Source organism: Pomacea canaliculata, linkage group LG10 (assembly GCF_003073045.1).
Source record: "Pomacea canaliculata isolate SZHN2017 linkage group LG10, ASM307304v1, whole genome shotgun sequence".
NCBI lineage: Eukaryota > Metazoa > Mollusca > Gastropoda > Architaenioglossa > Ampullariidae > Pomacea > Pomacea canaliculata.
This window is the reverse complement of record NC_037599.1, coordinates 10,240,973-10,253,133: the sequence shown is the minus strand read 5'-3', so window position 1 is coordinate 10,253,133 and position 12,161 is coordinate 10,240,973. Positions and strand designations below refer to the sequence as shown.

Sequence of the window (12,161 nt, the reverse complement as noted above, 5' to 3'; positions counted from 1 at the left end):
CTCCGACAGCAGTTGATAAGTGAAATAATCTTTTGCCAGTACCTTCTGCAGTCAGGGAAAGCTGGCGTCTGCGACATGCAAGATTTTTGCGCGCGAGTGAGGATGGCACGTCACATGGATCATCTAATCAGGTTCAATAAGTCTCCTGTCCATGAAATTAATCCAGAGATTGTAGTAACAAAGATTGATAGTTATTGTTAGTGGGAGGGGCGTGATATTCAAACTTTTCTCTCCTTTTAGATGTTGGTTGCTGATTCACCGCCACCACCCCTCTACTTTCTCCTCGACTATAAAAGTTTCTGCAGGTTCCAGTCTCCGACATCTCCCAGATGAAAGAGGACTGATTCAAACTTGTGCTGTCTTCAGGAGGATCAGCCCAAGCTGTGGATAGGCTGCAGACAGGAACGTCAGAGGTCCAGTAGTTTTCCAACAAACTTCTTCCAACAGTAAGTGATGCCAGGCAATTATATAACTTACTATTATAAACATGTCTGTTTGTGTTATTTTTGTGATATTTTATTATCATTATCATTATTATTACTATTATTAAGATCGCATTAATACCAAAGAGCTTCAGCTGTTGACAGAGTCAACCCATGTGCCTCTAAGTTCCTGCGAAGACTGTCGGTGACTGTTGTCAGAAGCTGATTGTGATCCCCAATTCGTTTTCAGGCAGTCAGCAGTCAATGTTACCAATTCCATCGCAGTTGAATCTGAGTGTCGACTGACAACACTCTCGTCAAGTGTTATTACCAAAACAAAAATCGTGTCGAATAAAAGCGGTGCAATTTGATTACAAGGCAGGTTTGTTTCATTTAAATACATTTGGAGTAAAACTAAACTAGAGAGACTGGAGAATGCCCTAGACAAGAAACTGAGGCAAGAACAGACAGGTGTTTGGAAGGGTAAATCATGCACAAACCTTATCGCTACACTATGAAATATTTTTGAACAGTCCTTCGAATGGCAGTCTCCACTCTACATAACATTTGTGGATTTTGAGAAGGCATTCGACTCCGCAGACAGGGAAACCATCTGGAAACTGATGCAGCACTACGGATTTCCACCCAAGTTCATTGCCATCATCCAGCAGCTGTATGAGAACTCGACATGCCCGGTGATCCACAACGGAAAGCTGACTGACCCCTTCGCAGTGATGACTGGAGTGAGGCAAGGTTGCATGCTCTCGCCGACAATCTTCCTGATCGTCATAGACAGGATCATGAGAAGAACAACATCTAACAAGCAAAACGGGCGTTCAGTGGACCTTCGCCATGCAACTTGAGGACCTATACTTTGCGGAGGACATCAGCCTGTTGTCCCACAAGCAGCAACAAGCACAAAACTCACTCGGCTCTCAGAAGAAGCAGCGATGACTGGCCTGACCATCAACATCAAGAAGACGGAGGTAATGCGGGTCAACAACAAGCAAGAAGCCCCACTCCAACTACATGGGGAATGTATTACAGAGTCTGATCGTTTCACCTATCTTGGCAGCATATGCAGCAAAGATGGAGGTGCAGAAGAAAATGTAAAAAGCCGTATAAATAAAGCTATGCTTGCATTCCAAACCTGTCCACCTATCTGGAACTCCTTGGCTTTATCTCTACACACCAAGATCCGCATCTTTAACACAAATGTAAAGTCAGTCCTTCAATATGGATCTGAGACATGGAGGCAGCTGGCATGACATGGTCCCAACTGGAAAGGGACGCCCAGAACCGGGTCCGATGGCGGGGTGTAGTTGTGATCCTATGTTCCACTTGAATTGGCGTGTGTGTTTGTATATATTCATCGAACAATACAAAGACTAAACTGACTGAGATAAACACTAATTGTTAATTGTCATGTTGTGACAGCGTCTATTGTTTTTAGTAGTAAATCCTATGAATAAAGGTAGGATAGATAATCTTAGGTGTAGCTCTGGGACCTAAGTGTCTGTGAGCGTGTACATACTATTTACGAGAATCTCGCAGAGTGACGAACGTTGTTGTGTTATCACACAGGTAGGTATACAAGTGAATGCAAAAGCGCTCTACGAGTTCATGTATTGTTGAGGATCAAGCCATCACTGGCCATCATCAAAGTCTTTTTTCTTTGTTTGATCAACCGACAGAGCAGATGAATTGTTTGACACTTGTTGTTTGTTTATTGCAGCCATGAAGACTCCGCGCCTCATAGTGACTCTGTGCTTGATGCTCGTCCTGGAGGCGATGATCGCTGAAACTCTCAGCACGGAGGAGGAGGAAGGCCTGCAAAAACGTCAGGGTTGGCTCAGAAAAACATTTGGAAAATTTAAAAAATTTGGCACGAAAGTCAAAGGCGCTTTCGGAAGACTAAAGGTAACAATGATTCCAGTTCAACTCTCTCTCTGTTAATCATGGCGCATTATAATTAGTTAATAAGTAAATGGTTACTGCAATCAACCCAAATCATGATCGGGCAACGATCCATTATCCTCACCCATCCATACAAAAAAAATCACTCTTTTGACTGTTATATGTATTAGAGCGATCTAAGCACAGAAGCCTGTAGTCATGTCGATATAAATTACTTGCTGTTGAGTGACATTTTGAATTCTTATGTGCAAAATATCCAACCGATTTAAGAAACAACAAATCTTTACCATAGGAATTTTCCCAAGAAGCTCTTCGCTCTTATTTAGCAATGGTTCAGACTATAGTCTGGTTACAGACTTACATTGTCGAACTAACGCCTGCTCTGTTCTGACCACTTGTAAGAATATTCTTAACTCGTCTAAGATTTTTCTAATCTGAGGTATATTTACACATTTTACTCACATCCTTTTAAATGTTTTCGAAAATAATCGAAATAATTTTCCCGGTGTAACATTTCCAGAACAAATTTAGAAAGTTTAGAAACAGACCTCGACCCAGACCCAGACCCAGACCGAGACCGAGACCTGAATATGAACCTGAACAACAAGAATTTGAGGAAGAAGGTTATGCCCAAAGTCCTTACCAAGGCGGGGGTGAAGCCTGTGAGCAAGGCAACAGAAAACAATAGCTGGTAATATTCGTCGACACCTTTTCCCAAGTCTCTCTCTCTTTCTCTGTGGGTGGGTGGATGTGTGTACGGATGTGTGTTGGTTCGCACATATGTGTGCGCGAGCGCGTGTGTGAGAATCAGGCACACTGGTGCGCATACGTGAGTGCGTGCGCAAGTGTGCTTTTCTGTGTATATTAGTGTTTGTGTGTTGCTGTGTTTACTCGTCAAGTACCAGGACCAGCTGACACAGAAACAAGATAAAAATTGTGAAGAAATTATTTTATCAACACAGTGGTCACAAAGATTATCTTTCAAACAAGGGTTCCTCTCAGGCTGTAAGCCACACTGACAATCAAAACTTGATGAATAATTCAAAATCTTAAATGATTTTCATTTTCAGAAATAAGTGAAAGGAGGTCAATGATGTCGTCTACCTGTCTCCCTCATACGACCTATGAAGACTTCGCTCAGCTGTCAAACAACTTTCAGCTCTTATAACATGCTTGTTTTTATAACAAATTTGCTTTTTCTGGTCTTTTTCTGTTAAATTCAATTTTCTATTAAAATATTTTGTTTATTTAGCATCTTGAAGTTTATCGCTATTTCTTTTGAAAGGGTGATTAACTTTCCATAGAAGTCAGTGTGCGTGCGAGGGTGATATCGACTCCCGTACCATGAGTGATCTGTTTAATCGCGATAAAAATCGCCATAATAATTGAGATAATAATCGTAGAAACTGGAGTAACAATTGTGATAGTCAACAAAATAATTGAATAAAATTTGTGATGGTATTCTTGGGACTATAGTTATAATAACTGGGATTGTACTTGTGATATTAATCGTTTGTATGTAGAAAATGTGAAGCAGACATGACACAAGGCAGGATGCGATCTACCTGCTGTGCTGTGCAAGGTAGTCACGATCTCTTAGAACTTCTAAGAAGTCAAAATTTCTCAGATTCATTAGCCTGCACTCACACACACACAGAAAATTCGCGCCAGGAGAAGGCAGGCGAAAATCCCATTAACCCTGAGCTACAAAGTGAACCCTGACGGTAACATAAGAACACAATACGTTCCTGAGGCACACAAAGATAAACCGAAGTACACAACTAGAAACAGAGGTAAGCAAAACATAAACTGTAAGTACACAAAGGAAAGCAAGGTACGAGAGCTCTCAATCTCTACACCCGCCCCGGGTTCAGATCTCGTCTCGGGTACGCTGTTCTTTTTCTGCGTGTGGCATTTGATTACAAGACAATGCTGTCTCTCTAGCTCTTCACTGAATCTTGGTGCCAGGTCTCTTCGAGAACGATGATGAGTGTGCGTACCACCAGTAGGTGAATCACCTGGTGGTTTGGTGCAGTGAAAATGGTCTACAATTCAATGTTTTTAAGACTCAGCAGATGACAGTTGACTTCCGTAGGAAAAGAGGTTTTGTGGAGCCTCTTGTTATCAACGCTAGGAAACTGAGCAATTTCAGTGTTTCAGATTTCTGAGACCTACCATCTCGCATTATCTCAGCTGGGAACACAAAGTGGTGTTTATCATCAAGAAGGCTTAACGACGACTTTACTTCCTGAACCAGCTGAAAAACGTTTGGCCTTACGAGGAACATTCTGGTCTAACTTTACCGGCTAGTGGTTGAGGTCGTACTCACATTCCTAAACACCATATGGTATAGCAGCATCACCCAAAACAAATCGAGTACCATGTTCGGGTGATGTGTGCAGCTAGCAAGGTGAGTGAGAAAAAAATGAATTCGGTTATTCAAGGTACAAAAAATAATGAAAACATAAGGTAGACTTGTAGCCCTGAAGACAGAGCTATTCGAAAAAAATTGCAGCCTGTCCGTCCTACTACCCTATAATATATGCCAAGGGTCTATATTCTCACCCTCAACCTTAATGCAACACACCCATATGATGCATGCACACTCACCCGTGTGAGCATATACCCGTCAAAAGGAAGAAAATGATCATGAAAATGCACATTTGAATAGAAACTGCGATCACATGCTCATGTTCATTGGTGCATGCAAAACTCTGCTGAAACAATAACGGGCGACTGAATTTTAATATCAACCGCTTCAGACTAAACAGTGCATAATGTCAAAAGATTGTTTCACAAACTGGCTACAATTTATTTAAAGTCTGCTTAGCACAACAAACCCAGATAAGACTTAGATCGAATATTTTTGAAATGCAAGTTTTTATTACAAACTGTGAATATAGAATGGTCAGTAAAATTAATCATGTTGGATATGAGGGAGAAAAAAACCCTGATTATGTAAGTTTTTAGAAAATATAAATGAAGGCGTGAGAAAGAATCCAGACCAAACTGAGGAGCACACACACACTCATATACAAAAATCTGCTTACAATATGATTAGAACTTCTCCAGCAACGGCATACACATGAATATGAACCTTTAACAATTGATTTGCTAACAAGTATCCTGGCGCAGTTGAATTATAAGTAGTCAAGTCTATTTCCCTTCAGCCATCATTTTATCAATATGTTTGGAAGGTTGCTGGGGCAGCTTTCCTACGAGTGCTTCTGCTCTACGACATAGAGGTTCTCAAAAAATGATGTTAAGCCCCATTCTCTGTGTTTGTCCTCAATGGCATCCTCCCGGTCAGCCTTGGTCACTTCACAGGTATCCCCTATAAAGATTATCATAGTTTCAACAACAGGACACTGCATGTATCGAAAATTGCTATACCTATCCATTTTGTAGTATATTTCCTGTCCAGCTATCAGAAAATCTCTTTAAAATGGCATTTACAAGCCAAAGTGTACACAGTATATATATATCTGCCAATTTAAATATCCTAGGAACACCTGCTGTGTAGAGCTTTACGTATTAAAAAATACTTAAACAGAAATATTAATTTTCTTACAATGAATGCAGTGTGTCCGAACTTTAAAAAAAAAGGAAAGAATGAGTGGGTAATTTTAAAATAGGTAAACGCATACCATATAATTTTTGCATTGCATCATCTGTGACATTATGAGGTGGACCTGTAGACATTTTTAAAAAATATAAATTAAAACTGTCAGATAATATTACACCCACATATATTAAAAATATATACATATAGGGACTACTTAATATAATACATAATAATACTATTACGCAATCTTCTCGCCAATGACATTATAACAATCATCAGTCATATCAATTCTACTAAGATTGGCAGATATAAATATCCGCCCCAAAAGAGTCACTCAATATCATATCGCCGGAGCGATAGATGTTGGTAATGGTGGTTGGTTTTTGGTGGTGCCTCATGCCGGTACATCACAGCCAAAGTCCAAAGTTCAGAACTTATCTATTGGTGCAATACAGATAAATATTACTTAAATGTCTTCCATTAATAAAGTATTCCATACTAATCAATTCTCTTGAATTAAGAGTATTCATCATTTACCACGACGGTTTCTTGTAAATAAGGTTTATGATTTTTTTAATGGCTTACACTTTACGTCACATTTTTATATGTAAATTGCACTTTCCCCGACAAGAAACTAGTTACAGACAAAACGCCATTTTAAGTACGATTTCCTTGGCAATGGATGTTCTTTGGGTGAAATAATCAACATGTTCTTTTGTACTGAACACAATCAAAGCCCCAAAACATGTTTATTTTCTGTTACATTGATGTAGTTCGGCATCTGTAGACATCACTACGCGCTTAAAGAGAATAACCTCCCTTGATTCCAGTGAAATCTTCGTGCTTTGACTGAACCAACATTTACTTTTTCATATAAATTAACAGCCAGGAGAAAAGATCATATATTACCCTCTAATATTATTCTAGTCTTTCATGTTAACATGGTGATAAATATTTTTTTCCCATAGCAATAACGATAAAAAAATAAAAATAAAAAAAAATTGTTTGCTAAGGGACATAATTCTGAAGTGTCCATTTCATTCCACTTACCCTACAATCACATTTTTTTTTTTTTTCTAATGCAGATGTATAATAGGTTAAGCGCGTGACTCTGTGTTTATAAACATGAGAAAGTAGGAGGCATTTGTCTCCACATTTGTAGAAAAGGAGTTCCAAAGCCTAGCAAGTGTAGTTTCAAGTCATTGTATATGGTTCACAGCCTTGGGTACGACATTAAATTCAGGTGTAGTAGAAGGTCGCTGATTTGAGATATGCTTCGACTTAGGCTGGAAAACTATGAAGGAGATATTCAACAGAAATGGGTAGCTGATACACTAAAAAAAATAATCGTAGCAGACAATGAGGATAGTGCTCTATAAACCCTATTTTTTTATTGGATGTAAGATTTGTCCTTAATTTGATGCAATCCTTTGTTTGTGACTTGATATCTTTGATTTCTTTAAAATAAAAATAAAAAGTATGAATTGATTAAATAAAATTATTGCCAAATTATTTATTTCCTGTCTCCTATTCAATATCTATTGCAGTGGTTCTCAAAGTGTGGTCCGCTGCTGACAGTCATCATATGTCAGTAAAGTGGAGTTTTTCACCTTAATATCTTATCAAAAACAAATGCATTCATCACATTAACATTTTAATTAATAAAGAACTTTGCGAAGTATGTAATTTTATGTAAACTTATTACTATTCTACTGTCACAAAAGTACATTTACTTTTGAATTGTAATAAAACAATGAAACAATGTCAATTTGAAATTCACGCTACAGAGTGATTTTAGGCCTTGGTGGTCCGCCATATTTTTTACTTTAGTTAAGTGGTCCGCGGTCTGAAACCTTTTTAGAACCACTGGTCTATTGTACACCGTTGATTTCCTCTATTACTGTTTGAAAGTATGAAATTTAGTTTGGATAAAGACTGTAATTCCGTACCTTTATGCTTGGTTTCATCATACTCAACTGTGCAAGCAAGATACTTGCATCCAGGGGCCATCAGGGATTTTATTAAAGCTGCATACCTGGTAACATATCCAAACAGTTTTGTCATTTCACCTTTTTTGATCAAGGATGGCTTCAAAATATAATGCTCAGCAAAAATTAACAGCATTAACATCATTAGATCACACCATATTTTAGCCTAATGAGTAAAAATATTTAATTTCATTTAAAAGCATGTACATGCAAATTACATTAAATCACTTAATGGTCTGGAAAGCCTGCAGTAGCATTTCAAGTCATTAGCATTAACACATTTCTCATTATCAGTGCAAAACACTCAAGCTCTAGTGTGCCACACATATATATATTATACAAACTTTCATGTAACCAATGAGTTGTTAACATCTCATTTTTAGTATGCCCTTTTATTTAGTTTTTTAAACTTAATATTTATCTCCAAAACAGCTTACTTTTCTCTGTCCTCTCTGTTAATTGCAACTAGGGAGCCACGGTCCCAGATAATGTCAAACTGACCAACAACATCACTGAAAAAGAAAATAATGATGGTTTAATCTGACCATGTTTCTCTTCAATCTTTGAATTCTCACTGACCCTCAGTGCTTTTATGGCTTGATTATTCTGAAGCTACAGTTAAAATATATTAAGAATTACAAAATCTCAGTCTAATTTATGACTAAATCATGTACCAAGATTAAAGTCATAACATGTGAAAATATCTATGGAAGGTATGATATCCACTGTAAATGCTGCAATTATCACATTCTGCCGCTTATTTGTACAAAGCTTACTTAGAAATTCTGAACAGGTCACAGCAGTAGAGAATAATTCTTCCATCATCACTCTGAAATAAAGTCATGGCAGAAGATTCTCATTTAGATATCTGGTATGTCAGATGATTATGTGACAAAATTATGCAATACTAAAGAACTAGAAGAAATTTAGCTGGGTTTTTTTTCTTATGCACTGATGAACTCATGGTTTAATTGGGACCCTGGTCATATCTATCATTTGTAAGAGGTACACCCAATTTCATTTCTGCATGTACAATGGTTGCTCTTTCCAAAGTTTATCAAGTTTTAGCTCTAAATTCCCCCCTCCCACCATTTTCTTTGAACTGGATTGAAAAATAAGTATTTACCACCTACAAGTCAGAAATGTAGTGAGTCATAGACCAGTTGATACAGAAAAATAATTCTCTGCAAAAATCATTACCACAAAAACTTTTTAAAAAAAGGAATAACACTGCTCACCTTGAAAATTATCCCATCAACAGATGGGGCAGCCTCAGTGGTGAAAGGTATATCATTTTCTTGAAAGAAATCCTGCAAGGCCTTTTCAGCAAGTTCCACACCAAACACTGTGTATCCTTGACTTGCTAGCCTAAATATAAAAGAGTACTTAAACCTCTGAATATTTTCATGACTTTCTAATTTGTAAAAAAAAAAATAACTAAAAAAAAAATAAATAAAATAATGGTTCATGATGAAAACAATATATTCTACTTGTAATGTGCAATATATACCATTTTATATCCAGTGATTTTCCACATAATGGAACAAATACTCTCAGGTTTTTTTGGTCTCCAATAACATTTCCAATGTTTCTCTGCAACATGCTGAAAAAAAAAAGTGATAAAGAGTTCATTATAAAAAAATTAAAGCAAAATTTTCTAACAACTTTTTTTATGGACTGATAAAGAGTTTTAGCAATATCTTAGTTTTTGTTGACTTTTATTTAATTTCCACAAAGAATAAAGTGGCAACTTTTCCATATATTTCCGCATTGTAATATTTCTGCAAGCAGGTCTTACAATTTCCATGCATTGTCTATTCACTGCATCACCACTGACTTGGATGTTTGTTTTTCAGATAATACAACAAAGTCTATAATTATGCTACATTTCAAACACATATGTTTTTAAATCTCAAATATTTACAACAAAGTAATATTTGTTAGTACATAATTATTATTACAACATGCTGCTTCCAAAAACACATGACTTCATTAATGTATCATTGACATGAAATGTGTGACATACGGGTGGATGTACGTATTGTGAAAACCAATCTGTGCAGCATCCCATCGCTCAACCCAGTCTTTGTTTTCCATGATGGTAAATTGCACATCGCCATTTTCTGTTTTCTCTTCCATTTGTGATAAGCCCACCTTTGCAACACACAGATGATGAGAAAATTACAATAAAATAGAAAATATTGATAAGAAACCTGTGTAAAAAAAAAAGCAACGAAATACTACTGTCAGATATAGAGCATCATACTATTAAATCCTTCAGGAAAACGAGTTTAACCAGAGCGTTTCTTTTTTAGCTGTTGAGTCTTGAAGTGATTACATGAGCATATCAAATGTGCATTCTGAGAGAAATCGCTGGCCAGCTACTGCAAAAAATCTCTAATTTTCTTTCACGATCCTATAATCTCGGGGCTGGGTTAAGTGCCACATGACTTTTATACCATCTACTGTCATACTGAAATCATTAGGCAGTCACCTCGTAAGTGATTATTTATCGTGTTTTGATGCACGTCATAGTGTGTTAGTATCGAATTGTGTGTGCGCGTGTGTAGTTGTGTGTCCGCGCCTGCCCAGTACATCCGCAAACCCTTTTTCCCACCTATAGTTTCGTCGAAAAACAAGATAATTGTCACTACGTCACACCTTAAATCAGATTTTAGCGCCATCTGCATTAGACGTTCCTTACAGTACAAAAATCAGTTGCTACAGTGCTTTCAACTATTCTCTTTTCTTTGTTTTTTAAAAAAAGAAGAAAATAATATGTAAAACCAAGACCGTCGATGTCTTACTCTTTGCCCGATTCGCCTACTGACAGGGGAAGCTACTCTGCGTACAACCAAGGACGATAAGTCAAGCCCGTCTGCATGTAGACCAGAGAGTGTAGCGCTGAGTTGCGTGCTTCAGCTTGTATTTCTTCACTGCATGGTTAACTGTCGGTTCGTTTGAAGTCTTTTGTACACAGCATGCCTTCACGTGGATTCTACAAATTCAATTATTTTATTATAACAGGTACATATGAGCTATTCACACGCGCAACACTATGTCAAGCTGCCAAGGTACTAAGTGTAAACCCATTGAAAAGAGAGAGTGGAACTGAGTAGACCAGTGATGATCAACCTTTTTCGGCCTGCGGGCCATATCCACTTCGGACAACCGTGTCGCGGGCCACTTCACCGCAAAAATACAAAAAGAAAAAAAAATAGAGCAGATACCATTTTTTATTAGAAACAAGTTGTACTTACCATTAATTATGTAGTAATTTGTGGGATATTTGAAGTTGTTTTCCCGAAACCAACTTCTGAATGTCCGGCTGCATCGTAGAGACACCAAGTCGGAGCACTGAATCGAAATGTTCGTCCATCGAAAAAAAGATTGGGAAACGCCCCTACGTGGGGATAAATACTTCTTCTTCCTTTTTTTTTTTTTTCGTTTTTTTAAGGTCTTCTTTTATTACTAACATGCCGATTTCTTGCACTGTGGGCAGAAGCGTCGCGGGCCGGATATGGCCCGCGGGCCGTAGGTTGTGCATCCCTGGAGTAGACAAGAGTGGGGCGTGGGTCTGTTATGGAATAAATAAACTGCATGCCTCTAAAGAACAGGGTATTTAAGTTGGGGTTTTTTCTTTGGTTTTTTTTTTGGGGTTTTTTTTTTTTTTTTGCATCGGTTAAAATTAGGCCAGGAAGGAAAGAATCATGGGCCATAAGATTAAGTAAAAGCCAGCTGCTAGTAACAAACTGTCATTGTGACAGACGTGGAATTCAGTTCAGCTAATTTTGCATTGGTCAGAACTAGGAAAGACAGGTAAAGCTCACACGTTACATACCACCTGAATATGGTATTTGTTTCATAGCTTTCGAAAGCAGTGAAACCACCAACACCACCACCACCCAAAACAAAAACAAAAAAAAAACGACAGTAAATCTGCATCCTAATATTAACATCACTCTTTCAATTTTTACTGAATGTCTGGTGTTTTATAAATGTCTCACATCACGTTCACAAATAACAAATATATGGCACTGGGAAATGATTACTCTCATATTCACATTCTTTTTTCTTCTCAAGCATCTGATCAAAAATGCAGAATTTGTATACACACTTCTATGTTAACATGACATTTTGATCCTCAGTTACTTATTTGTTATTGTTTCCTGATGTTATCTAATAAGTACCATAGGTTTGAGATTCTAAACGTGGCCATTTCATCTTACAATTAATATATCCCTCATGCACTCGGAGTGTGTTCAAAAT

General features: G+C 37.6%; 1 protein-coding gene and 1 long non-coding RNA gene across 4 annotated transcripts; one reads left to right on the top strand and one right to left on the bottom strand.

Moving 5' to 3' along the window:
* The first annotated feature begins 314 nt into the window (after positions 1–314).
* On the top strand, positions 315–3,595 carry LOC112573596. Its single transcript, XR_003101263.1, has 4 exons — positions 315–446; positions 2,158–2,342; positions 2,860–3,030; positions 3,410–3,595. It is a non-coding gene; the product is annotated as an uncharacterized LOC112573596 (long non-coding RNA).
* A 1,602-nt stretch (positions 3,596–5,197) lies between these two features.
* On the bottom strand, positions 5,198–10,849 carry LOC112573593 (probable thiopurine S-methyltransferase). 3 transcript variants are annotated; one of them, XM_025254102.1, is made up of 9 exons: positions 10,700–10,849; positions 9,919–10,046; positions 9,403–9,495; positions 9,131–9,260; positions 8,669–8,721; positions 8,330–8,404; positions 7,854–7,939; positions 5,987–6,031; positions 5,198–5,673 (listed from the first exon to the last, which is right to left on the bottom strand). In XM_025254102.1, the coding sequence occupies exons 2-9, from the start codon at positions 10,029–10,031 to the stop codon at positions 5,555–5,557; spliced, it is 714 nt and encodes a 237-aa protein (XP_025109887.1). In that variant the 5' UTR covers positions 10,032–10,046; positions 10,700–10,849; the 3' UTR covers positions 5,198–5,554. The 3 variants fall into 3 exon arrangements, with proteins under 3 accessions (XP_025109887.1, XP_025109888.1, XP_025109889.1); XM_025254103.1 differs by lacking the exon at positions 10,700–10,849 and adding an exon at positions 10,554–10,678; XM_025254104.1 differs by lacking the exon at positions 10,700–10,849 and adding an exon at positions 10,387–10,411.
* Positions 10,850–12,161: the final 1,312 nt, after the last annotated feature.

Excerpts from the sequence above, each read along its gene's own strand:
- LOC112573593 (XM_025254102.1), bottom strand. The coding sequence starts at position 10,031 with ATGGAAGAGAAAACAGAAAATGGCGATGTGCAATTTACCATCATGGAA. Across the intron at positions 9,496-9,918 it reads CACAATACGTACATCCACCC|CATGTTGCAGAGAAACATTG; the intron begins GTATGTCACACA and ends TTTTTTTTTCAG. Across the intron at positions 7,940-8,329 it reads AACAGAGAGGACAGAGAAAA|GTATGCAGCTTTAATAAAAT; the intron begins GTAAGCTGTTTT and ends ATATGTTACCAG.